At 39.0% G+C, this 26,407-nt stretch overlaps 1 protein-coding gene across 4 annotated transcripts in view; it reads left to right on the forward strand.

Moving 5' to 3' along the window:
- The window catches only part of ANKS1B (ankyrin repeat and sterile alpha motif domain containing 1B), a 422,725-nt gene that overhangs the window by 250,911 nt on the left and 145,407 nt on the right, over positions 1-26,407 (forward strand). For all 4 annotated transcript variants that reach the window (XM_075058028.1, XM_075058030.1, XM_075058031.1 and 1 more), the window contains 2 exons: positions 5,078-5,176; positions 16,419-16,571. In XM_075058028.1, the coding sequence (XP_074914129.1) occupies positions 5,078-5,176; positions 16,419-16,571 (252 nt within the window). The remainder of the gene's footprint in view (positions 1-5,077; positions 5,177-16,418; positions 16,572-26,407) is intronic.

A 26,407-nucleotide genomic window follows, 5' to 3' on the forward strand; every position in this document is an offset into this window, starting at 1 on the left:
TCATTATTGAGAGCTACATTTCTCTAGTCATTTCTTGCAAGTCTCTAAGAAATAAAATCTTTTAACTTGTGGAAAAGCTGTGTTGTGGTGAAAATTTATAAACCTTCTGGCATATGATTTAGACAATGAAAAAGAAAAGTCCTGGTTATTCAATGTGTCCTTAACCACACTATGAGATGTCTCTAATTTGTTCCCAGACAGAGGATAGTTTAGATATCAGCTATTTCAAGGGGATGCACTTTGGAAGGATATTAGGATTAGGTGGGTGAGAAGCAAAGCCATTCAGGCTGAGGAGGGGGCAGTTTTAAGTGAGCTGTTGAGGATGAGCTTCTTAACAGTCCTTGTTCCCATTCGTACCAGATGCCTGCTCCCTTCCTTCCCAGTTCTGCACTTGGGGTGGAAGGGGTAAGAAAGAATAGAGCTCCTTGGTGCTGCTGGTCTCAGTTTTCGATCTCTGACCTCAGACTCCAAGCATGTATAATGGAAGAACATTCCCAGCGGCTCCTGCCCTGCTCCCACCTCTCTTATCTGAGTGGCAGGAATGATGGTGCTCTCAGACACTCCAGCTAAGCGTACCGCCTCTCATCTTCTCTTTTTTCCTTTCTGCACCAGGTCATATTTCCAGCAGCCTTGTAAGCCCACGTGTGAGACCTGTTGCCCCAACTCCATTCAGATCCCCCCGGCTGTGCTCCTGCAGTGTCAAGTCTCGGTCAGCCAGGGCGAGATTCGGTGCAATACGCATCGGTAGAGATTTTGGCAAGGCCCTTTGAACGCCCACCAGGCCTTATCTGTGGTATGCATACACCAGGTGACAGAACCAAACATTGGAATTTTTCACCATAGGTCTCCAGCACAGAAAATATACGAAGGAAGATTAAAAACATAGGTACAAAAAGAGGGCAATGAGAAACATACAGTCATGCCTGCCATCCTAATATGTTCTTCCAATCACCGTATTTTATTATATTCAGGGACAAATCTTCAAAGTGCTTTTGCTCCTTCAGGATGTAGAATTGGTCTTTTTTTTTAAGAATCTTGAAAGTTGTTCTGTTTTGACAGTAAATGAAGTTGTCTACAAGTTCATGAATCTTATGCTTTGATTGGATTTTAGATGTTCTTTGAACTGTTTAATGTATTAAAATTAGGCTATTTGTAGTAGAGAGAGTAATTTTTTTGCTATAACTCTGACATATTCCAGATTAAATTGTTTTCTAAAGATTCCGTGTACATATATCTGTACTTCCGTACATTTGGAATCTGGTATAAAGGTCTAATCCAACATTTGGAGGAAAGACTGTATTAACTTCAGGTAGAGAGTGCCAGAGGTGATTTTGTGTGGAACAACCCAAATAAATGCCAGTAAAATCTTTATCTCATACTGTACCATTATGTATTTTGTTCTGAACTTATTTATAGGAATTATCTCAGATTTTGGCAAAATTTCTGGGTTTTTTAAATTGTGTTGTTTTTCATATGCCTCCAGTCTCCCACATGCAGAGTCGTTTTTCCTTCCTCCTTGAGCCCAACTGTTCTGTGAAACTACTGCCTTCTTACTCAGGAGATTGGCTTCCTGTATGTGCTTACAGGGAAAAAGATGATATTCCTGAGAGTTGTGCAGAACCACAAATCCTGGGGGGGGTGGGTCAGCCACACTTTTTTCCTAAGTGGAGCTTCAGAAGCAGGATCTTTCTAATTCATAAGTAAGACTATCTCTTATGTATTAAGAAGACGGGAATTTCAACAGCGTAAGCTGAAGTGAATGAGATCTGAATCTGTCCTAGTATAAGCAATTTTGATTTATTCCTATTGCTTTAATTCCAAGGAGTAAGTTTTCCTTCCAACTAAGTTTTCCTATAGACTTAAGAAACTACAATATCACAAAGCCTCTTATGTTTTTATTATATAATAAAAGCATAATAACCCCAGTAGAGATTGCTGTCCCATATTTCCTGTTATAAGAACCTGTTTTGTATATAAGCATATCAAAGTTAAATCTTTGCACTCGAATTCTCTAGGTGTCTACTAGAATAATCTTTTTGGTGAATGTTTCAGCTAATATAGCTCAGCTCTTTTTAAGGCTGAAATAATGTGAAAAGGCACTCTTGCATTCATATTCATTTTAATTACATTTACCACGTCATCTCTGTAAAGTTAATTGAGGTTAAATTTGGCCCAGCTTATAATAAGTGTGTGCATGGCAGCTAAGAGCAGGGGGAGAATTTCTCCTCTTGCCTCTGATCTGCTGCAGAAAGAAGTTAGGTTTTCCTCACTCTCGACACAGGAGCCTGTGGAAGGCGACTGGAGGAGTGCAAGAAGAGTAACCAGGTAAAAAAAGAATCAGGGACTGGGATTAAAGGGAGAATGGGAGCAGACACCAGGGAGACAGGAATATGGGGAACACTTTCTGTCTCTTCACAGGTATGCCTGCAAAGCAGACAGCAGCTTCCTATTACTATCAGTTTTACTCCTCTATGTTAAGCAATAGTGGCTCATGCTGACTATCTAAAGTTTCCTGGTTTGCTCTTGTGGAAAGATGAAGAGCTGGTTTAGCTCCATGGCAGGAGACAATGAAGTCTGTTTTACAGGAGAGATGAGTCTCTGCTACTGTCGGCACTGATGGTAACACACAGCAAAAGCTCCAAAACCTGAGCACGTTGAAAGACCAGCTTGTTGCCTTCTTAGACTGGGGACAAGGAGGCAACATGAATTCCAGGCTTTCCTCAGTTTTAAATATTTGATTTTGTAACCTTGACATACTTTAAAAAATGTATAATACCAGCTGCAAAGAAACAAAATATATGAACTAATATAGAAGGAAAAACCAGTAGTAAAGAATTAATGAAATAATGCTTTCTCTGCTATGCAGCAACTATGTTCAAATAGACAGGATTTTTCCTGTACCTAGTTGATTTGGGTTTTAAACATTGCAATATTTGAAGCTGGATGCCAAGGTGACTGACACCAGTAAACAGTGTGTAGTAGCTCAGTGATGAGTACACCATGATTGTGCAACATTATCCAGCAATGAAAGGTGAAATCTGAAAAACAGTGAAAGGAAGTGAAAGCTGTAAAAAAAAATAGCTGCATTTATTAAAATGAATGAAAATGTATAGCCTTTGTTTTGGACTGGATCCTCAGTTGGCTCAGTTCCCTTAAATCCATTCATTCTAGCTATTTCCAGCAGCTGGAGAATCCAGCCCAAAATGGAAGGTTTTTTCCCCCAGTTCTTCCCATAAGTTTACAGCCTCCTTTAGGTTATTTAAAGGAGAAAGGAAGAAAGGGGAAATTAGATGCTGTATTTGTTTACCAGGAAGCTGAAGGGGGTATTAACCCACCTCATCACTATCACTGTTTGCACAGGCTGTGCTGCGTGCACCCTTACACCGTGTGATCCACTGAAACCGGAACGATTGCACAGCTCCTCCCTTTGGAGCAGGTCTCTGCCTGCCTCTGTTCGGAACGCTGCACACAAAAACGTTCAGGATATGATTTGCAGACTTGTAGCCCTAAATCATACCACTTACTATGAAATATAATTTCAAATGTAATAGCTTTGCAAAGTTTCCATGATTGCCTTAAAAAGACATCCCCTAGATTTTGCAGGATACTCTGCAGAGTAGCACTTGAGAGTCCTCAAGAGTACATCTGTAAACTAATCAGTCCATCTGAAAAGAGTGAAGATTTAGCAGCTGAGCAGGGTGAAGTATTGCATATTCCAGTGTGCTCTTTGAAAGAAAGCTATGTTGCTGGGGGACAGGAGCTTTGATACTCAGAAAGAATTCATATCCATTATTAAGCCCTGATTCAGCAAAGTATTTAAGCATGTTCTGTTGTGCGCCTATTAGCTTTTCATTTGGCTGCTGCTTAAAAGCTCTACTGAGTCAGAAGCAGCAAGGCAAATGGAAAGGGGGAGATGAAGTTTTCACGGATTTGCTCACATAAAGCCTATTTCATGATGATGTTAAATGAGTATGAATAATAAGGATTCTTGCTTCTAACAAATTAGTGTCATGAGACTCCAACGGGGTAAGAGTTCAAGACAGGATCTGGTTTTTGCAGGTTTTGTTTGCAACTGTAACAGTTAGAAGCTTTTTAAAAATAAAATAAATTTCAAAAAAGCCGAGGTTTTGTCTGAAACAAGGTGGTCTAAAAAAGGAATACAAGCTTGCCAGCCTACTTTGAACCATCTTGATTTGATCCCTGACTGCAATTCCCTTTCTGAGCTACTGTTGTGCCTCCGGTGATTCCAAATAGTCGCTGCCAGCTAATCGAGTACCTTAACCTTCAGATGCTGAACTTACTCTCTAGGTTGCGTCAGACTCCTTCAACTTAGGAGACGTGTTATCCTGTTTGTGTACCTATATGTCTTCTCCTTCTGCTAGCAGCTCCTAAGAATAGAGGCTTGAATTGTGGAGGCTTATTTTATGGACTTTTGGGGGCAATTGTTTTGTGTATTGTTTGAACAGATGGTCTTCTTCAGCTATTTGCATGTTAGGAATTATTTGACCTGCCCATGAGCAGGGAGATAAGAACAGCGACAGGTAAAGTTAGGATTGCACTGGTACAGTTAAATTTAGGGGGATGGGGACTGTATGGGGATATGAAACTCCCTTTCTTCACCATTTTACTAACAATAATTTTATCCTCAACCGCTCTGCTCATCTTATTCTGTGTTAAGTATTTTCCAGTCTGGAGAAAAATGAACATCATGTATAGCTGGGTGAGGTAGGAGGGGAATTGAAAAATGATGAGTTTCTGAACATTTCTGTAGTCATGTCTTTGGTTCCAGTCAAATGAAGGAAGGTTGACATCTGGTATTTAGCTTGAGTGAGAGCTACAATTTCTCCACTGGCAATGCTGCCAGCAGTATAGTAGTTGTCCATGAGTTCAATCACCTTCCACCATGTTTTGTCATCATGAAAATGAATGCAATCATCAGTAATTGATGATTCTTGTCAGGTACTATAAGTGAAGCAAAGTGTTCTTCTTTAGGTGCAACAGAAGGTCTTGTTTCAGGCTACTAAAGGCATCTGCTATTTTGTCATTTTTATTCCACCTTTTTTTTTTTCATTTTTAGGGAAGCAATGTAATGGAGGACCAGGATCTCTTGGAAATAGGAATCCTTAACTCTGGACACAGACAGAGAATACTCCAAGCAATCCAGCTTCTCCCAAAGGTACAGTTTCTGTTATTATCCAAGCAGGGGAACTAACACCTACAGCTTTCACATTATTTAAAACACTTCTTTGAATGGAGATAAACATAACTCTATTGTTTTTGTAGACATGTTTTTTGCATATGCAAATGTGGCATAAAATAATGTCATTGCATTGGACTCTGTATAGATGTAATTGAGAAACAAAGCAAAGGAGAGCAAAATCTCTAATTTGAAGTGATGGCTGTTTAGAAGGTATTTTGATTATTTTTGGCTTTTCAATCTGTTTATAGATTGTCATTACATCTGTGTAAATAAGGCTGTCGATGAATCCCAGATGCCTGTCTTTACATAGCAGTTGGCCTGGAAATACTTTGCCCCTTATATAAGCATTCTTAAAAGCCTTGGATGAAACACTGCTTTCCTAATACCTGCCTTTCATGTAAGATACAGAGACTTCCTGCAGGCTTCATATTTGATTTGCTGCTCTGTACATGAATCTTGCTTCTCAGCTGCAGAGTGAATAGCTTGCAGTCATTTCTCCAATCATTTTTGGTGCTAGCTGATTTAAACTATGGATTTTAAAATCAGTGATAGAAAGGGATTTTTCTTATATTTTGCGTACCAGAATATATCAGTGGAGGCTTCAACTAGCATTCCAAACAAAAGAGATAGTGGGCCTAGCGTGAAAACCTACTATTTGATTTTGGAAAGCTGTATAAGGAGGATGAATGAGGAGAAGTAGACACCAGTAAGGCTCAGAAGGCTGCTACATGTGAAGCAGATACTTAGTGCAAGGTATCAGGGCAGGAATAAAACCTAGGGAAAATTGCATGGAGTGTACTGGGACCAGCATGTGTAGAATAATTGAGGTAAATAGAGATTAGTCTGCTTGCAGTTTGATAATGTTGGAGAATGAGAAGAGTTATTAAAGGACTACTCAGTCTAGAGCATGAGGCTGACATTGCTGGAAGAGGCTTTTTCATGCATCAAAACTTACGGGACGGATCACTTGTAAAAGTGAACAAGGGTTTCTTATGTACGGGGAAAATCAGAAGTTGTGAACAATTTCTGTATCTGGATGTGTCAGTCAATCCATATATCCTACAATATTAGTCTGTGCACTGAAACACCAAAGATTATTAAAAACAATAATGTTCCACATACCATATTAGACAAGTGAGATAAATGATACTTTAAATAAAGATATATAAAAGTAGCAGGTGGTGAATTACAATAGATATTTAAGGTTTAACTATGAATTTATTAATTTTTCAGCAATGCTATTATTCAAACAAAATTTTGTAATCTTAATCCCTTCTCTTAGCTGATGAAATATTTTTTGGTTTTCATACTTCTTAGATCAGCTTTCTTGTCTTTTTAATTAAGTTTTTCAAAATTAATGAATGGATTGTTAATATATCATCATTTTAGTGCTACCTGCACTCAGTAACTGGTGCTTATGAAAACATTGCTAATAATGTCTGCTTCTGGAGAGTATACTAATGCTGAGAACAGATTCTGTCAAAAAACTCCAACTTGAGGTCTTTTTAAAATGTGCTTGATGTGAGAAAGGAGGACAGAATCAAGATCTAGAGATACTCTTGAAACCAGTTGAGAACAAGATGGTTATGCAGTTACTTGGAAGAATCAACATCTTCTGAACCAAAGATAATCAAGTAACACAGCACGGCTTTAAGCACAGGCTGAACAACAGTGAGGTAGTCTTTAGCAGCTTCCCTGTTGAGCTAGAAAAAACAGTCCTCAGGGACCACGTTTTTAACCTGTCTTTGATGCAAGACTGTTACACCAAAACAAAGGCAGTTGAAAGCTGAAGCTGTGCATCACATTTCTTCACTTAAATGACTCAGCAACGCAAGAGAGCTTACATAGTAGAAATACCTAATTTCCTATTCAAAACCAAGTTCTTTTCAAGGCACAGCTGTCAGAATAGTTATGGGGCCCCAAAATTGGGATCATGGTAAGTTTTATCTAATGTAACCCCACCCTTGCTGTATTCACAACAGCTTGCTGAAGATCTAAAAAACTTTCACATCCTGCAAGGAACCGTGAAACATTTCTGTACATTTATTTGTTTGTTGATAAGTTTCAGCTCTGTCATCATACATTCAAAATAGGGCATACTGTCTAAATATTTTAAGATCTCAAACCATAATTGGAGTCTCGCTAATTTGAATCTCATTAGATAAAAATTCTTTTAGTTTGTTTGTTTTGAACATGTACCTCTTTTCTGTTCCTCGTTTAATTTAAAATTTGATGACTCCTTCTGTTTTAGTACTTAATAGCATTGCTGATTATGTTATTTTTAGTTTCACTATTAATATTTCCTGTCTTGTGATACTTTTTAACTCAGATTTTGAGATGGAAGTTAAGTGCTTTAAAAAACATCTATGGAACAGCACTTCCTTAGAGCCATATACTCAGGCAGTATTGAATAAGCTTAGAGGGCAAAAATCAAGCAACAAATCTATTGTCAAGCTTTTGCCCCTTGTATAAGTATAAATACTCTTTTTTTAAAGCTCTTTTTGTTATTCTCATCAATATTCATCTCTGCAGCCGGAAAATGCAACAGGCATTTAGTGGCTGAAAAGAAACACTGTCTGGTTTCACTCATAATTGCTGGCTTCCTGAAGAATGAATATCTAGATTTCAAACACCAATAGCCTGTTTAGGAACCACTTTCTAGAGCTTGAAGTTGTTTTAAATGGGAAAAAACCCCACATATCTCTCCAAATATAGATGAATTAATCATTGCAGTTTCTTATGCAGTCTTTAACCAGTATAAAAACATATGTTTACCCAGATTTCTCAAAATATTTTTTCCCTAATGATTCTGAATTTGAGGAGAACATTTCCAAAGAGGGTAAACTGGTATGTTTGTAAGAGATAGGTAGAGTTGAAATCTTTCGGTTAGGTTTCTGCTTTTCAAAATACCCTTTATTTTTGTTGGATTAGAGCTAGTAGCCCAAATTCTCATCTTGCACTGATGTAATTTAAGTTATTCAAGTTTCACATTAATATTAACTAAAGCACTTTATGGCTTATTATTATTAGATAAGGTTAAGACACTCCAGTAGAAATATCATTTGTAAAGTTAATTCTTGAAATGGGAATATTTTATACATGACACCAGTCTTAGAGCAACTTTCGTAGCAGAGTTTGATATTGCATTTAATATTTTTTTGTGTGAAAAGAATGAAATCAATAAATGTTTGGAGAAGGATTTTATATGTTTTATTAAAAGGCAGTTCAGACATGTCAAGAGGTAGACACAATGTCTAAAAAGATACTGAAGTTGCAAGTAGCAGGACTTGAGAAAAAAAATTAATACTGAGAAAAGAATTGTGTGCAGGATATTCTTAATTGACTAAGAAAATAGTAGTAGGCATGACATAAAATTTTAGCCACACTTAAGTGACTAAGGAGCATTGTCAAGTTATTTCAGCATCCAAAACCTATGTGCAAGTGACTTCTCAATGAATTCCTCAAAACTAAAATGTTTTTGAAAATAAGAATTATCCTAGCTTATCTGAGAACTTAGATAAGAAAAAGGATTGGTTTTGTGTGGGATGCTCCTTCTCCCAGCGCATAATGGGAACATGTTCTCTCATTTGACAGATGGAAAAAAGATGTTAGCTGAAAGCAGCTTTCTCCTGGCTTCAGAGCTATTCGTAAAGTATGCAGCTTGTTCCTTCCTGCACAGAGAGGTCTCAGCACAAAGCAAGTTTGGGGATCTCATAGCAGTGGTGTGCAGGCAGCCAAGCCTCTTTCCTGGGTGCTTTGCAGAACCAGACAAGAAGTAGGATATGCGCAGGCTATGAGCACACGCTCTCTGTGAGCAGTGTTATATGAGCAGTAAAGCTGTGCTTCCAAAAAGTGCTGGATCTATTACTCATATGTAACACTCTTTTGTGCAAGCACAGTAAGTCTGGCATTTAGGAAAACAGAACTACCGTGCATATGCACATTAGCTATGCTGTGTATGTAAGGGAGAAAGACCACATCATCTGTTTGCTATTGCTATGTTGCTATTGGCTTAGACATCCCAGATCTTAGCAAGCTGATTTGAATCTGGTGTTTAATTCTCTCCCATTTAGCACAGCTAAAAGGTAGATCACTCCAACTTCCATTCCTAAAGACAGTGTCCAAATTAGGAGATGCTGCAAATTGGTATCATAACATTTATGACCCTTTCTGGCTGTGACTGCTTGGTTCTGCTCTTCTGGAAGTGAAGATGAAAAACAGGTTTCAAAGGAAGTGCTTTCTACCGTGCTGTTTTTCCTCCTTCTAATGCCTCTGGGAATTACTTTCCTGGTTTGGAAGGAGGCCACTCAGCTGCTCGTTACACTGCTTATAAGACCTTTAGCCATAAGGACAGAAAAAAGTGTTAAAATCCAGCATAACACATGAATTTTTTAACTCTGAAACACAATTGTGTAGTCTACATTATTTAAGTAATGCAGCACAATAGGAAGGGATCAGTAAAACAAGGCAGTTAGATACATCCATGCTATAGGTCAGGGTGTTTACTTCAGACTGGCCCCATAGACCAAATATCCCCTCCATGGATGTGCTTCAAAACTGTGTGATGAAGGCAGTCTCACAAACATTTTCCTTCCTAACTGAGCCTATCAGTGAGCCACTCTAGACATGGCACGCTGCCATTTATCTGTATCATGTAGATAACAGTAGCATGTCACTGGTCCTGCCACCATTGCCCATACACTAAGTCTTATTTCCCTTCCTGCTTCTTTTATACTTTCTTATTTGTGGTTGACTCCACAGTGCCTACTGACTGCTCTGAGAATAGTCAGCAGGCAAAGAAATATGCTATGTGAGAGGAAGCGCTATTCTCTTTTTATGGCAACTAGACTAGGATGACAGCCTGAATGAGCTGACTTCGACTTTCTGCACATCTTTTTTTCTGAGAAAGAAGACATGGACAATTTCTTTCTGGGAGTCTTTGCTGGTGTGGCTGTTCTGCCCCAGACCTTCTCCCTTCATGTATTCGTTCATGACCTCCATAAGGGCCACTGATGGGATCCACATTCCCATCTGCAACCTGTCCGCAGGCAGCTATAAGCTACAAAGACTGCCACTCAGTTGTCCCACACCTTTACTCACTGAGGCATATTTATGAACATATTTTCAAGTCATCAAAAGGACTTCTGATATCCATACAGTCCGTAATTCCAGCGCAGGATTCAGACGGAGCACTAGCATCTTCTCTACAAGCAGCAATAGTATTGCAGCATCTGGATACTGCCTGCCTCATGGGAAATGCTATGCACCCTCTGCATCACCACGTCGTGACACCATACATACCCAGAAATGGAGCAAGTACCCAGTTTAACTGTAATTCTGTCCCATGCTGTGTAAAAGGAGACTATGGCTTTCGCCACCTGCCTGCAAGATAGCAGGCTGCATGACAGACTGGACACAGACATTTCCAGCGTTTCCCAAACTATAGGTCTGAGCTGTGTTCTGCGTAGCCCCTGCGAGGACACAGTTAAGTCTTTTAAACTTTTTAACAGGCTGAAATAGCAAAGACCAGTTTCTTAACACCCGTAAGCACAGCCCTCTGTTCTCTTTGAATCTTCTCAGAGCGTCAAGGATGGTGCTTGTCCTCAGGTCGCTGCACCTTCTCAGATGAAGGGAAGACCAACCAGGAGTGACTGGAGTAAGACAAGCAAAACGTGATTAACACTGCATGTCTTTTGCAGTGTTTCAGGTGTAATGGGAAGATTGCAAAGAAGTGGATCTCTGTTTCCTTGTGCCACTGAATTTCTATCCCCACTCCCACCTCCACACAAAGGGAGCGGAGATGTTTTTATGGCCCCTGAGGCTTCCCCGCTTCACCCATTCACTCGCAATGGCACCGGGCTGATAGATATGTTTATTCTGCCTACTGGTGTGTGGCTGCTAACTGCTGTCTCCAGTGCCATCTGGAAACTCTGCAGGCCATTTCACTATAAAAACATTCCCTTTGGAGCTGCTAGGAGATGGTCGGTGAGGTGGGAGGACTGAAAGGCTAACATGGCCTGTGTGAGTGACTGCCGAGACTCGGGGAGGGAGGAGGAGTGAGACGCGAAGACCGCTACTCCACAAATCCCAGATTTAGGTCTTCTTAAGATTACATTATATGCAATGGAGATGCCCTGAACTGTTGCATACATCATCCTCAGTAACACTGAATGAGACCTGTTCCTCCCTTGTCCCAGACATTGTGTCTGATGAAGAACTAGGAGGTCTTTTCAGTCTTCTGGATGTGGATATGTTTAAATTTTTCCAGAAAAAATATGTGTGTGCATCTGTTTTACTTTAAATTCAGAAGACAGATTCCAACTGCAAAAACCATAGAAAGGTTGCCTCTTGCAATGCTGGCGATCTTAGGTAGGAAACTCTGAACTCAGTTTGTGGTCTTCTGGATTTGCCACTGGGGCAGGATCCTGAATCAGGCAGCGCTGTGAAGTGAACGTGCCTGTACTCTCTTTTTATAGTAAGCTCCACAAGAAGACAGGAGGCTTTTGATTAGCGGAAAGAAAAGTCAAACATTAATAGAACACAAGCTTGAATAGGCAACTTTTTAAATATGTGACAAGGTAGACAGACTAGAAAACCAAAAGGTTTATACACAGCCCTTCCTCACCCACTGTGTCTTTGCAGGCAGGTCCCTATTTTCACTCCGTGCCTTTCTCAACAGCAGCAAAGGCAAAGTCTTCTCAGGTTCTTGGGGACTTGTGCCTGTCCCCCAGCTCCACGTGCTGCCCGGGGCCAGCCAAGCCCTGGGGTCTTCAGGAGCGTCACTCTCCTGAGCCTTTTCTTTCATCGCTCCAGAGGAGGAATGCTTTCCTCTTCCAACAACATAAGTCCAACCGATCACGTTTGTAAAGTACATAATGTACAACAGACAAGTCACGAAGACAGGAAAAAAAGACCCAATACCCCCCGCCCCATTACAGTCATCCAGAAGTACTCAGATTGGTAGTTGATAGTTTCATACAAGTTCCCAAAAGTGCTGCTTAAATCTCTCAGGCCAGCAGTTTAAAAGAAAGCATTATGTGCTTGCTAAAAAGATCTTTCTTGCGAACCAACACAAGTGTGAATTCACTGTAATCACAGCCATCATTTAAAAAGCTGTGAAAGTCAAGTCATCTCTTTCTCCTTATATAGCAGATAAAAAGCTTGATTTTAATACACACAGTGTTGAGATCTGTCTGAGAAGATCAGGGAAAACTGGTAATAGTCCATGTTACTGAATTCACCTTGATGCTTCTGGTGCATATGGGATTATTTCGATTATTTCATGTTTATTTGGCTACTCTTCGGAGGAAAAACTCAAGTACTTTCTATCCTAATGTAAAATACTATATAGATATAGCAGTGATGCACCTGTAAAAAGACTGACGTACAGTCTCTTGTAAAGGATTTCTCAACCCATTAGGATGCTACTTGATATTACTATTTTATTACGAGAAACAGCTTTTTCTGGTTTCTGCTTTCTATTCATTTCAAAGGAAGCGATACTAGTGATAGATCAATAGGACCTGGGAGAGAAATCTATGGTTTGTGTCTTCTTCCATGCTTCATTTATATCATATTTTCTTAAGCATTTCTTTTTCTCTAAATTATGGGCTTCATTCCTGGCCTTTTCCATAGTCAGCATGCTAAAATCCTCTGCAGTGAAACAGCTAACGTTGATATTGTTCTTTAAAGATAACAACCGAATGAACTAGTAGCAGTGTCTGCGGAAGAACAACACTGCCCCTATTTATGAGCAGTTACTATTTGAAAGGCTGTCATGACCTGAAGCTTAGAGATTTTATACTGCTCTGAGTCAAACAGTATGCCAATAGCTGCTTAGATGTTTGACGCCACCGGTGCATGTGTTGTAGCTGGTGTGAAATGATTGAAATATTATACATGGAAATACAATCAGTAGGTAGGAGGGTTTTTTCTTTCAAAAAAAAAAAAAAATCAATCAGCAAATAGCATCAGCAAGGAAATCTACAGGGTGTAAATGATCTGTGAGAGGTTAAGATCATGGTGCAGTATAGAAAAAAAAATACTAACAGTCCAAGAGCCATGACCTATTAACAAGGACTGGGATAAGATGCAACTAAACTGGAACTCCAATAAAGTAAAGGGGCAGCACTTCCAGACAGATATTTCAAAGTATTTTTTTTTAATTTAAAAACTCCATAACATTTTATATGAAAAGCAGATACTATTAATGATACTGTCACATCTAGATAACCGATCTGTCTGTCAATAGATATTTGAAAGAAAACCAGCCAGCTATGAATGACAGTTAATAAGCTAGTTGATGTTATTAACTGACAGAACAAAACTTTCCATACAAGAGGACGGATACTGAAGTTTCATTAATTTTCTTATATTAGACACATTTTAGAAAATGTTTTAGATAAGAGAGCGGTTCTTGGTTCACGACAAAACAAAATACTGCATTCGTGCTGAAACTGCCAGCAAATATTCCAGTTGTGAGATTAATTTTCTGCAATAGGAGCAGGCAGAGAGCACCGGCACAAGGCGAGTGGGGCAGGGACGGCGGCAGTGACCGCCAACAGCCACGTCCCAGGGCAAATCCACGGGGAAGAGGATGGGACAAGGTCGCTTCGGGAGGGCGAGTCGGTGGGGGGGGATCAGCAAGGTGCACGGCCGGGAACGGGCATACCTGTGGCATAGCTGGGGGTATTTTCAGATAGGCTAGAGTGACCCGATGGCGATTTTGTCTATTGGCACCAAATCCAAAGGGTGAAATTGTTGCATACGCTTCAGTTGTTCTCAGCCTCTTGCTTATTGGATTGTTCGCCTGTGTTTGCTTGCCTGCAGCCCCTTGCAACGCACCGTAGTAGAGCAATATCTATTTTAACAACGCTGTTGATGGAGATCTCCAATGGGAACTGAGAATTCAGAAACTTGCCATGCTGTGTTTGCTTTTCATAGAGGCTGATGAGTTACCAGAATTACCGACCAGACTGCATAAGTTTTCTCAATCAGCAGGTCAAAAAAAAAAAAATCATGTTAAAATCAGGATTTATTAAACATAAAGATCAAATAGTAATAAACAAAAGAAATAATTTGCATAATGTGCCCCATCTGGATACATTGAAAATTGTTTCAAAGGTGCTTTGCTTTTCTTTGTTAGCGAAAGGAAACAAAAATACCTTATATCTTTCAAAAGTCATGTGTTCCCTGTGGGCCCTGTACATCTTCTTCATGTCTTCTCTGTATTAGGTTTTTCTCCTTCAGTTTATTGGGTCCTTTCTTTTCAAGTGTCAGTTGTTTAAGCATACCTCCTTTCAATTTAGCTCTTGAACTAAGCTTCCCAGGAGTCAGAGCTCCCTGGGTCCGCCAATGTTTTTGCCATCTGCTGGACAGACTACTGTCAATCTAAGATTTGAAATAAGTCTGAATGACAATGTAAGAAGAATTTGCCATGCTTTTGACATCTAAGAATCTCATTCTAAATTAGGATGAAACTAAATTCCAAAATGTCAAGTTCAACAACAAAACTGGACTTTCTCTTTCTAACATGACTCCTTTGTTACAGAAGTGACCTGAAAGGCTATGATTCCCATTGTTAATTATGTGATTTCTCTTGTCTCTCTTTTATGATTTAAGATAATGATTTCACTACACCATTTAAATATTTCCATTAATATTTTATATCCAACATCTGCAGCAAAAGACCAAAGCGTAAACTCTCATATCCACGATGCAGTGTGCCTGCATCACTCCTCTCTGATACTGCAGGAAACCAAGATCAAGATCATGACATGCTGGCTTTCTGCATTTGAACAGACAGATCAACGAACACTACTGCGGCTTTCAAATGGAGACTTTAATTTTTTTCTCTGCTTTGAATTCAAGTTGTATTTTAAATAAACTGTGAGAAATAAATTGGTTCAGGCAAGATATTAAGATCAGTATTCTCTCCTTTTAAATTACTTTGTCACTCACTTCAAACTTAAGCTCAAAGCATTATGTTTCTGTCACACTTCCCTTGTTTCTCAGAAAGTAGGAATATACATAAGCAGGCAGAAATGGGAGACTGGCTTTCACCATGTGCAGTGTCACCCTTGCACAGTCGGGAGATCCCATGCAAACCACGAGGTGTCTAAACCTCTAAAGCTTCTTAACAGTTTGCCAGTTCAGTGTATTATCAAGTTAGCAATAGTTACACTGCTATAGAAAGATGACATGCGTATAACGTTGTTGAAAATTGAGGCTATTGCATAATTTTTTCTACTTTGTTCTACTTCTGCCACTTTTGCAAATTACTTTAAAATTCACAAAACCAGCATGGCATAACAACCTGCACAGGTAGAGGCTTTACACTTTTTTATCTTTAATGGCTAGCTTGAAAATCTTCACTTGTGTCAGTGAGAGACAATTGTGAAAGAGAAATTGCAGCTCTTTACTTCTTAGTAACTTAACAAAATTCAGAAAAAATAAGATGCCAGTGGTATTTCTTAGTTAGTTATGAAAACAAGATATGTGATTATGCTTTCTGTGCCTGTGTTGCTATATAAACGCAAGCGGTGCCCTTCTGCGTACATCATTCAGTCAATTCCATTCCAATAATATTTGGTTCGATTGTCCAATCTCAAGCAACTTTACAGACAGAGAGCAAGCTAAAATATATAAAATTCCCAGGAGTACCATGAAAAATGTGACCAGGTAGAGGAAAAAGACTTTTTTAAACCTCCCCTGGGGGTGGAAAAATACAGTGCGGATTCAACCGTTATAAAATATCCAATAACCTAGTAGGAGAAATAAATTAGGAATAATATAACTAGGGCAATATATTTCATTTGCAGTGTGATACCGGAAGATCCATTCCTCAGCCTCATTTCTTCCCCTTCTATGAAATCTTAGGTGCAAATCTGACATTTTTGTGCAGTCAGGATGGTAATAATGTCTCTTTCACCCTTTTGCCTTCCCTCACTTACGGATTCTCTGATGTCTAGTAAGAATTGAACTCCAGCTACAGTCTTAGTATACTCTGGCTTAAAAGGCAAGCAGCCATAAGAAAAAGATCCACTAAGATTTATTAGTGCTTTTGCTCACAAAATTGTTTCATGTTCTACTAATCATTAAAAGAATGTTCATCAGAGAATAAGATAACTCTGACACGAATAAAATAATACACATAACTGCTGTTCTGAAAGATGCTTAATAAATATCATCAGTAATTCTTATTCATTCTGTTTTTCAGATGAAGCAGATCGGTCACGATGGCTACAACCCCACCTCTGTAGCTGAATGGCTGGATTCCATTGAACTGGGTGACTATACCAAATCCTTTCTAATTAATGGCTATACATCGATGGACCTTGTGAAAAAAATCTGGGAGATTGAATTAATTAATGTAAGTTGATCAGTTTATAGCAGTAGTTCCTCCTAAATATGTTCTAGTACTTGTCCTTACATATCAAAGAGAAAGCACAAAAGCAAATTGCACTACAAATACTGTCATCAAGTACTGTTACTGATTACAGCTTTCATGCCTATACCTGGGTTGACTGTACCCTTTGCTTCCATTCGCTTTGCCATTGTCTTTAGTATGGTATTCAATCAGCAGGATTGTGTCTGCCTTCAGGATGCTGAATGACATTTAAAAATATATTTCGGTAGTTCATAGCTACAAAACATAAGTCTTTTTGCTTTTAAAGTGCCTAGCAACAGTATTTATTGTAAAGTTTACTTTTTCCACATGCTCTGGCTAAATTAAACATAAAATAAGGAAACCTTAACTATAGTTAATAAGTTATGCTAGAGGAACAAAATATTTTATTTAATTATCACTTTTACTTGAAACTTTATTTACATGAGTCAGTTAAATTAGATGCCCACATATGGTTACCATAAGCTTTAATGTGGACTGCACTGCAGAGTAATTTGGAGTGAGATGAAGTTTGTACTGTTACAGCGAAGACATCGACAGCACAGCTTTGCCAATGGAATTTTCATGTGTCTGAAATGGTGATGTTTCCTTTTACAAAAGGTAGATGATTATAGCTTTGGATCTGCTTTGGCATTTGAAACCAACTGTATTGTCAGTTTATCTGAACTTTAGGGCAATCCCTACATGGAGAAAAGCCCAACATCATATTTTATTGGCTCTTTGCAGACAAAAGGCTGTGCTCTTCCTTCCAATATGGGAGGTACTGCATCTCTGCCTCTAATTGCTGTTGCATTACAGTTAATGTTAACTAGCGTAAAAATGTCAAGGAAGAGTAAGGACCAAACTCTGCCTTACATGTTATGTCTGTTGCATTCAATGTATGTTGTAAGTGTATAATTGAAGTCAGGATATGATTGATACTACTATGGGTGTCTGCTGCTAAGCTATTTATAACTGCGGTTCTTTTTTCTATAAGGGGCTGGAATTTTAATAAGAACTGGGGCCCCTTTGCTCCAGAAGCTAATATAGATTAACAGCCAGCACTGAGTTGAAAGGAGTGGAAGACTCCACTCACATTGTCTCCTGTAACTTAATTTTGCATCCCAAACATTTTGCCATAATCAATTTGGAAACAAATTACCCTTTAGCTCCCCCAAGTGGATCATTAAAACCTCATTAAAGGCTTGTGGTTTAATTTCAAACTTGCTTAAACTGATGAAAAGAGAAGTACCTGCACTGGAGTTAACAGGAATACACTTCTGTAATATTAGTATAAACCAGACCAGTGTATATCCCTCTAATTTTAAAGCTTAACATCATGTTCTTTTTGAAGGCCTGTACTTCTTGGGAAAACACTCCCTTTTGCCACGAGTTGCAAGAAGAAGCTGTTAGACAGTTGTTTAAGTATTTGTATAGATATAGGTACCTATACAGATAAATATTTCTCCCAGCTGATATAATATTGGATTATGTTACTCAAGACCATAGTAAATAAAACAGAATTTCTGTTTTAGTTCAGTCAGTATATATTTGATTCCCACCAATCAATAGCAGCTAACTGTAATGATATAATGTTCACTGAGAAAATCTGTAGCTTAGAAAAGTATTTACTGTTATTTTTCTGTTTCAATTGAGGGGAATCTTTCAGAAATGGACACGAAATTGGTTTGAAGCATTGTACAGTCTGGCAGAAGATACTTACCTCTGACCAGCAGGCCTGCTGTCTGAAATCAATTTCAGAGGTCTCACTTCCCATTCAGGCAATGGCAAACAAAAGCTTATTACAGGAAGTTTTTCATAAAGGAATGCATAAAGGTCAAAGACACTAACTCTGGGATAGGACTCCTGACCTGAGTAGGTCAGAATCCAGGCACTTGAAAAATAAGAGAAAAAACAGACTCAATGTCCTGAAAAGAACTCAGAGTACCCTTGGTTTGGTGGCTCTTGCTGCTTCAGTTGTAGATGGAGCTAGAAGTTTCATTTCCACTTACGCTATATATGCAATAAAAGTGTATCGAGGGCTACAGATATGGTAACTTTTTCATTTTAGTCATCACTTTAAACAGTTGCAGCCACTGAATTTGACATAAAAGCCATTCCTGTTTTGGTGCAAGGAACCCCTTAGTCCATATTTGGTGCTTTTTTCCATTAAGCCAATGTGAGATCATCCACGGCTTCTGGAGGTGTAGAAACAGATTAAGGTAGAGATAATATCTTCTATTAGGTAAACTAGTCTAGCGGAAAGAATGGAGGAGAGAAGGGGTCGTTTAATTTTTCACAAGCCCTTCTTTACATCTTAAAAAGTGAAAACTCTTTATTATCTTCTTTCTACATTTTTTGTGTTCATCAACTCACATGCCTGTGGATGAGGTTCATGAAGTTTTAGATTTTTTTTTTCTGAGATCTAAACTACTAATAAGGCCATCCCTTATCATAATGCTTCTCAATATACTATTGTGAGTTTTACTTATCACATGCCTCTGATCTTCCATGTGTGATGCTGACCAAGATACTTTTCTTCTACTTCAGGACATAAATCTATTCAATTAAGTTATTAAAGCATACAGTTCATTTTTTGAAAGACAGAAAGAAGAAAGCATATTTTGAAAGTCTCCCTGCAGCTGAATGAAGCTAGCCTCCCTAAATTCCCTTTATAAACTATAAAGGATGGTGAAAGAAAGGGTCATCCAGAGGATGATTCAGGGTGGATAAATTATGGTTAATTATCTGAATTGCTTCCTAGGGGAGTTTGCCTCTCCCTGCTGACATACAGAGATGCTAAGAAGATTAGCTTTAGTACAAGTGTTGATCTGCTGGAGGGTAGGAAGGCTCTGCAGAGGGGTCTGGACAGGCTGGATCGATGGGCCAAGGAAAACTGTATGACGTTCAACAAGGCTGAGTGCCGGGTCCTGCACTTGGGTCACAACAACCCCACGCAGCGCTACAGGCTTGGGGAAGAGGGGCTGGAAAGCTGCCCGGCAGAGAAAGACCTGGGGGTGCTGGTCGACAGCCGGCTGAATATGACCAGCAGTGTGCCCAGGTGGCCAAGGCGGCCAACGGCATCCTGGCCTGTATCAGAAATAGTGTGGCCGGCAGGAGCAGGGAGGTGATTGTTGCCCTGTACTCAGCACTGGTGAGGCCGCACCTCGAGTCCTGTGTTCGGTTTTGGGCCCCTCGCTACAGGAAAGACATGGAGGTGCTGGAGCGTGTCCAGAGGAGGGCAACCGAGTTGGTGAGGGGCCTGGAGCACAAGTCTGATGAGGAGCGGCTGAGGGAACTGGGGCTGTTTAGTCTGGAGAAAGGAGGTTGTAGTGAGGTGGGTGCTGGTCTCTTCTATCAAGTAACTAGTGATAGGACGAGAGAAAATATCCTCAAGTTGTGCCAGGTGAGGTTTAGATTGGGTATTAGGAAAAACATCTTCACTGGAAGGGTTATGAAGCCCTGGAACAGGCTGCCCAGGGAAGCGGTTGAGTCACCATCCCTGGAGGTATTTAGAAGACGTGTAGACGTGGCGCTCGGGGACACGGTTTAGTGACACTTGGCAGTGTTAGATTTACAGGGAGACTCAATGATCTTAAAGGCCTTTTCCAACCTAAACAACTCTATGATTAAAGTTAACCTTTGTGAGTTACCCCTTACTCCCACAGGACGCTGGAATGATCAGAGCTTTGAATCTTCTTACCTTTCTAAAAAGAACAGTTCTTACTCTATTTCCAACAGTGTTTTGCCATCCTTGGAAGTTACCATCTAGGCAAGGACATTTTAAAAAAAACCTGCTAGAAGAATGCCAAGCACATGAGAGAGGGAGCAGGTCTGAGACGTTGGCAAAGGCCATCTTCCCTCAGTTTCTCTGGTCCTCCAGCTACCTCATTGGCATTAAGAAACAAATTTAGTATGCAGCTTCCTGCATTTTATTGCAAATTATTCCAGCAAAGTAATGTCTGCTCTAACTTACATGCTAGTTTCTTTCAGACTTTTAGGTATACATATATAGTATATGGGTGTCTTCAAGCACAATCAAGCAGCAATTACTTAAAGCATTTGAATCAGAAGGGTAATTTTAAAAGTTATTAATTTGTGTTTCTTGCGAGCTCCCACCAGCATCCTCAGTCTTTTTTCCACAAGCCAGACTTTGAAATTTAGATTCTGTTTCACTAACTCATTTGTCATTTAGATCAAGAATTTTCCCAGATCCATTTGCTTCATTACTTTCTCAGGTATGTGCTTCCTGGGAAGCATTGTTCCAATTTCCTCATCCCGGGATTGTAAGTGTTCAGAATGCCTTCTCCCAGCATGGGCTTTCCCAAAACTTCTGGTTTTGTCTGCCAGGTTTCTTGGCTCATTAGAGAGGTCGGATTCAGTACCCAGATTCAGGTATCATTTATTTGATGCTGTAGCCACATGGAACTTTTCTGAAATATATATAACCTGCTGAAAAAAAGTCCACTATGTTCTGAAATCCCCTAGCCCATCTAAAGTGTGCACCTGTGCTTTAAAGGATAAATGCTCTTCTACATGACTAATCATATTATTCTTGTCTGTTATTCTAGATTACTTACGTAACCCTCCCCCTCGGGGAGTCACTCTCTTCAGGGAACTTTTACCAAAGACATCTTCAGGCAAGATATAAACAGCTTAAAAGCATAAAGCAAGTTATTTATCATCTAACACACAAAATATATTGTAGGACTAATGAACTAGGCATTAAATCAACCCCCACCAAATGAGTCACTAAGTCTAATGGGCAAGTAGTCATCACTCAGGTAGGGGAGGGCTGGCCTCTGTTGCTCCCTGGAACAGGCTGATCTGTGATGTTGCTGAGTTGCTGTCTTCTGATTTCCCTTTTTTCCCTTGGCATTTTATACCTTTTCATACGAGTGGTGTTATCCTTGAATCCTTGAGGTGCCAGTTTCCCCTGTCTCAACAATTTTACTTATGCCTGCAAGTTTACCTTTCTTACCTCGCATGCTTCTAGCCCGTGCGCTCTCTCACAGCTCCTTCTCACACCTTAGCAATTTTGTCAGAAGAAAACCGAGAACGGTTGCACAGCTGTGCTGTGCTGAAAGTAGGCCTTGAATCACAGATAGCTGAACTCCTGGGAGGAGGGTTACATGGAAGTGGCCTGGTTTACATTTCTTCTCAATTAGTTCATCTTGCACTGTGAGCTTCTATTTTTGTACATCCATCTTTCACATGGGTGATTCGGCCTTTGTCTTCTGTAAAATTAATGTTTACCAAATGAGTTTTTAAACTCAATTATTGTCCAGATTTTGAGGTTTTGGGGAGGTGTTCTTGATAGTCTGTCACAAATTGCATTCCTGGTTTACATCGGGATATAATGATTGCTGTTCAGGATCAGATCAAAGATACTAGAGAGAGAAAATAGCTACCAATGGACTGCCTTCCATTAGTTCCATTGCTAAATGCTTTGGACCTTCCGCAACATCGCTGAGAAGTTCCACCATTTAATTTAGTTAGGTACTGTGTGAAAAAGTGATTCTTTAGTTTTATTTAAAGCTGCTACATGATCATTTCACTGCAGCCCACTAGCTTTTATACTGTAGGAATGAAAGAGCATGAAAATGGCCGTACTGAAACAGATCAAAGGCTCTACCTAACCCACTGTGCTGTCTATAAAAATGGCCATGAACAGACGGCCAGGGAGGGCTACATGGGTAGGACAAGCATATTATGAATAATCTGCGTAGCCTTCTTCTAATCATTAATAATTTTCATCTCAGGGACTTCTGGAATTGGTTCAGTTCTTCCTAACTGGTCCTCATCTTTTTTACCTTGAATGAGTTGTTATCATCATCAAGTTTTGTGATCTTACTGCTAGTCTTCTTTGCTGTGGAATTTATAAATATATTGAACAGCAGAGGTCCATTCACAGCTCTCTTCAGGAATTCACTAGGAATCTTCTTCTACTCTGAAAACTGCATTTTCTCCTGCAGTTTCCTGGTTTAACCAGCTATTTATCCATGAAAGAACCTCTTCTTATGGCTTATTGCCATGACTGGTTTTGTTTTTTGTTTTTTTTTTTCTTAAAAACCATTTAAGAGTGGCTTCATCAAAAGACTTTAGAAGTCCAGGCAAACAAGCAGATCAAACAGATCATCAACCTTCTCTACATGTTTTTTGACTGTTTCAAAGAACACCAATAGGCTTTTGAAGTATGCGGTGCCTTTACATGCACTCACTTTAACTCTTCCTGGTTGTATTTATCTATGTGTCCAGTACTTGTATGCACTATTAAATTCCTACTAATTCACCTGGGACAGGCTTAGAGGCCAGTATTTCCATGAATCTTCCATGAAACTCTTTTCAAAAATTAGCATCAATTTTGTCACTCTCCAGTCCTCAGATAACAAGAAGGGAAAAGTTACACATCCTTGCTGGCAATTCAGCAAGTTCACCCTTGAATTCCTTATGCATTTATCTTTTCTGTGCTGTGGTTCATTTTACACAGTTCTATCATTTCTCCTTTCAGGCATCCATTCACAAACCAAAGAGTCTTAGTCCATTTAGCCATTTCATACTTCCAGAAATCCTTGTTCTGTATCTTTCTAGTCCTTCTCTGTACAGCTCCAATATGCAGAATGCCAGCTCTACATGTCTAATTTCAAAGTCAGAATTGCTTTATACAAATTTAGCTTGAGCCTATAGCTCTAAGTAATAGAAACCACTGTATTGAACTTAGTTCTCGAAGCTCTCATGAGGCCTTACCTGACTAACGCACTTACAATGTCAGCGCAACTTATAGTCTCTGCTTAAAGAACTTAAAAATGGGCCACATAATGCATTCAGATTCCTTGACTGGGTTAGTGTCTCATTTAGCATCCTCCCCATCTACTCCAGCAAAGCCGATAGCAACCCCACAGCTCGATTGGGTAATACACACCAAACGGATAGATTTTGTACTGTGCTCACTTGGCAGCTTCATTTCCCGTGCTCCATAGCATCAAATGATGCCTTTTTCTTAGGGGGGCTGTCCTTCAGATTCTGCTTGCCATCTTACCCTGTGACGACTCTTCTCTTGTTAGTACCTAAGTTCCCAAGCGTGCCACTCTGCAGAGGCAGCTTTTGAAGAGGAATGAAACATTACATCTCAAGAACACATTCTCAGACATTGTGACTGCAGATCTACAATTCCTGTTCCTTTTCTGCTCTACCTTAGAGCCCTGTGGCTGATTTCAGATCACTGAAAAGAATTAAGAGTGTTTGGACCAAAGTCCTTTCTGATCTCTCAGAGACACTGCTGACTGATAAAAATGCCCATAGCTCTTCCTGTAGTGGCTTTCGAAGTGGCTCCAACAATTTTGATAATCAGAAGAGCTTTCAAGACCGTGAGTCTGCATTAGCAATAGGCTGTGGGATCTCAAGTTATTAGGTATTTTGTTATTAAAAATAACTTCGGTAGTTTTTGAGTTTGGAAAATTCCCTGAATGACTTTTTCTTTGTTCACTATTTCCAAACATTCAGGAGCATATTACTGGTGTACTTGATTAATAAAGTACTTGAAGTTAATTTATGTGAACCAATACTTTTAAAACAGCTATGCGCACACACACTTATATGTGTGTATGTATGTAACTATATATAAATGTATATAATTGAAAGCAATGAACTCTCCAGCAAGCCAGATGATGGACTATTACATTTCAAATGCAAATGCCACTTCTGTGGAGACAACCACGTTGATGTACTGGTGCAAAACCAGAAGTCTTGTATTTCAAAGTTTCTAGGTAGCATAAAATGCTTGAAAATGTCTCTGACATCCTGCAAAAACAAATGTGTCTGTTGTACTGAGGAACAGATATTTCTAGCCTTTGAAAGTTTTATGGGAATCTTTCAAATTCTCTGCCAGGCAGACTGAACACTGGGTCTTCTCACTCATTAGTGTAAAATAGTAGTCTATGTATAAGATGCATTAAGACATTTAAGAAAATCTTTTCTACTACATTTGTGGTGGTTTTATATTAAGTAACTACAATTTTGAAATGGTTAATGCACAACCTTGATTGGTTTGAGGAAATATGAAGGAAACTTTCAATATCCTTTCAAATTCTTTGGCTCATCTGTTTGCAAAACTATCCTGATTACTATAAATAATAGGACCAAATATTAAGCATTTTTTTTACAACAGGCTAATTGCTTATATGTTTCAAATCAAATACTCTGAAGATGGGTCTAGAACTAAATAGCTTTCATCATGATGCATTATTTCTTCATAAGGTAAGACATATATATGGATTTGCTCAGTTGCTCCTACATTAGTAGAACAATGCTGCAGTTGTAAATACAAAGGATAACTCTCTGAATTACTCTATTTCCCTTTGAAATGGAATCAGTAGGTTCATTGCATTGCAAAAAGTTATGAGATTTTGTACAAATACCAATTTTTTTTCCATACACAATAGTTGTGTAGAATTTTTTTAATCCAGGGCACTCACAGAGGTCTCAAAATGGTTTTAATAATGCACGTCTTTGTTTCTTTTGCAAGAATGAAATACTTACCAATTGCAATCATATAGTAAGTTTGTTCCATTGGATCTTGCATTTGAAAATGATTCTTTCTGCAGTCAGATTCTTTCTGCAGTCAGATTCTTTCTGCTTTGAATACTGGCAGCAGCTCCATCAGTCACTCAGTTCCTAAATGATTGTGGATGTTACTGGTCATTTAGAAACTGTTGTTATGTGGTAGTATTGCAGTGGCTGTTTCTAGAAATCTTGTTGGAAGTTCTTTATCCTCAACAAATCCATGTGCCAGTATTGTAACTTCATAACATGTTTAACTCTTATGTACAGTTTTTGCATGTAACATTTTGCATAGGTAGCGATCTTGTAGCCTTTGAGGGATTTGATGTGCAAACTTCCATCTGTTCCTCATGGTAATGCAAAATACTTTTTAAAGACGTCATCCTCTTTCCTGTATACTGTTACTTGCAAAAGATCAGGAGACAACATAAACCATGGAAATTTCTTCAAACCATCCACTGTTTACCTCTTCCCACTCCCACCTTGTATCACGGCAGTGCTCAGACTCAGGAGAAGTGGGAGGAAAAACACTTCTTTTAGTTCAAATACAGTGCTTTATTCAGTTTACAGTACAACATGGTAAAGAAAGAAAGAGAAAACATTTGCACTGTGAACATTTTCATGGCATTTATTTTTTGGTAGTATAATGATTCTTTTGCAATCCATCTGGTGTCGTTTTGCACTGGGGGTTATTTAAATAGAAGACATTATATAAGTACTTTGAAATAATTTCCCTAATTCTGTATTTATAGTTCCTGATATTGTGGCAATAATAAAAAAATTATGTTTTCTGAGTAAAAAATGATAGTAAAATAACCATGTTTGATCAGTAAATCTAACCATTGAAATTTGCAGATTTCTTTTAATAAGTTTGCCATTTCCTGCATTTATTTTTAAATGTAAGGATTTTAGTCATATCAAAATGGTATAATTTTTAAACAATCACTTTTACCTCTTTTCTGAGGTAAATCTTTACTCTTTTATTAGGACTCTTAAAACCAGAGGATTTTTTCCTCTTTTTCTCTTTTTTCTTTCCCTCTGCCCCACGCTCTCTTCAAAACAAATTATAATCAGGTGGTGATTGGCAGCAATTTTTAGCACTAATAATCAAAGCTGAGCAATTTTAGCACCTATTGTGTTCCACCTGCAGGATCATTTTCTTGTCCTGTAACACACTAGGTAGCACAAATGATTGATTTATAATGCAAGATAATTTTTTTATTAAAGCAACCTACTCTTCTTAGTGCCAGAGAGGGTACTGT

The sequence above is a fragment of the Buteo buteo genome, chromosome 26 (genome assembly GCF_964188355.1).
Source record: "Buteo buteo chromosome 26, bButBut1.hap1.1, whole genome shotgun sequence".
NCBI lineage: Eukaryota > Metazoa > Chordata > Aves > Accipitriformes > Accipitridae > Buteo > Buteo buteo.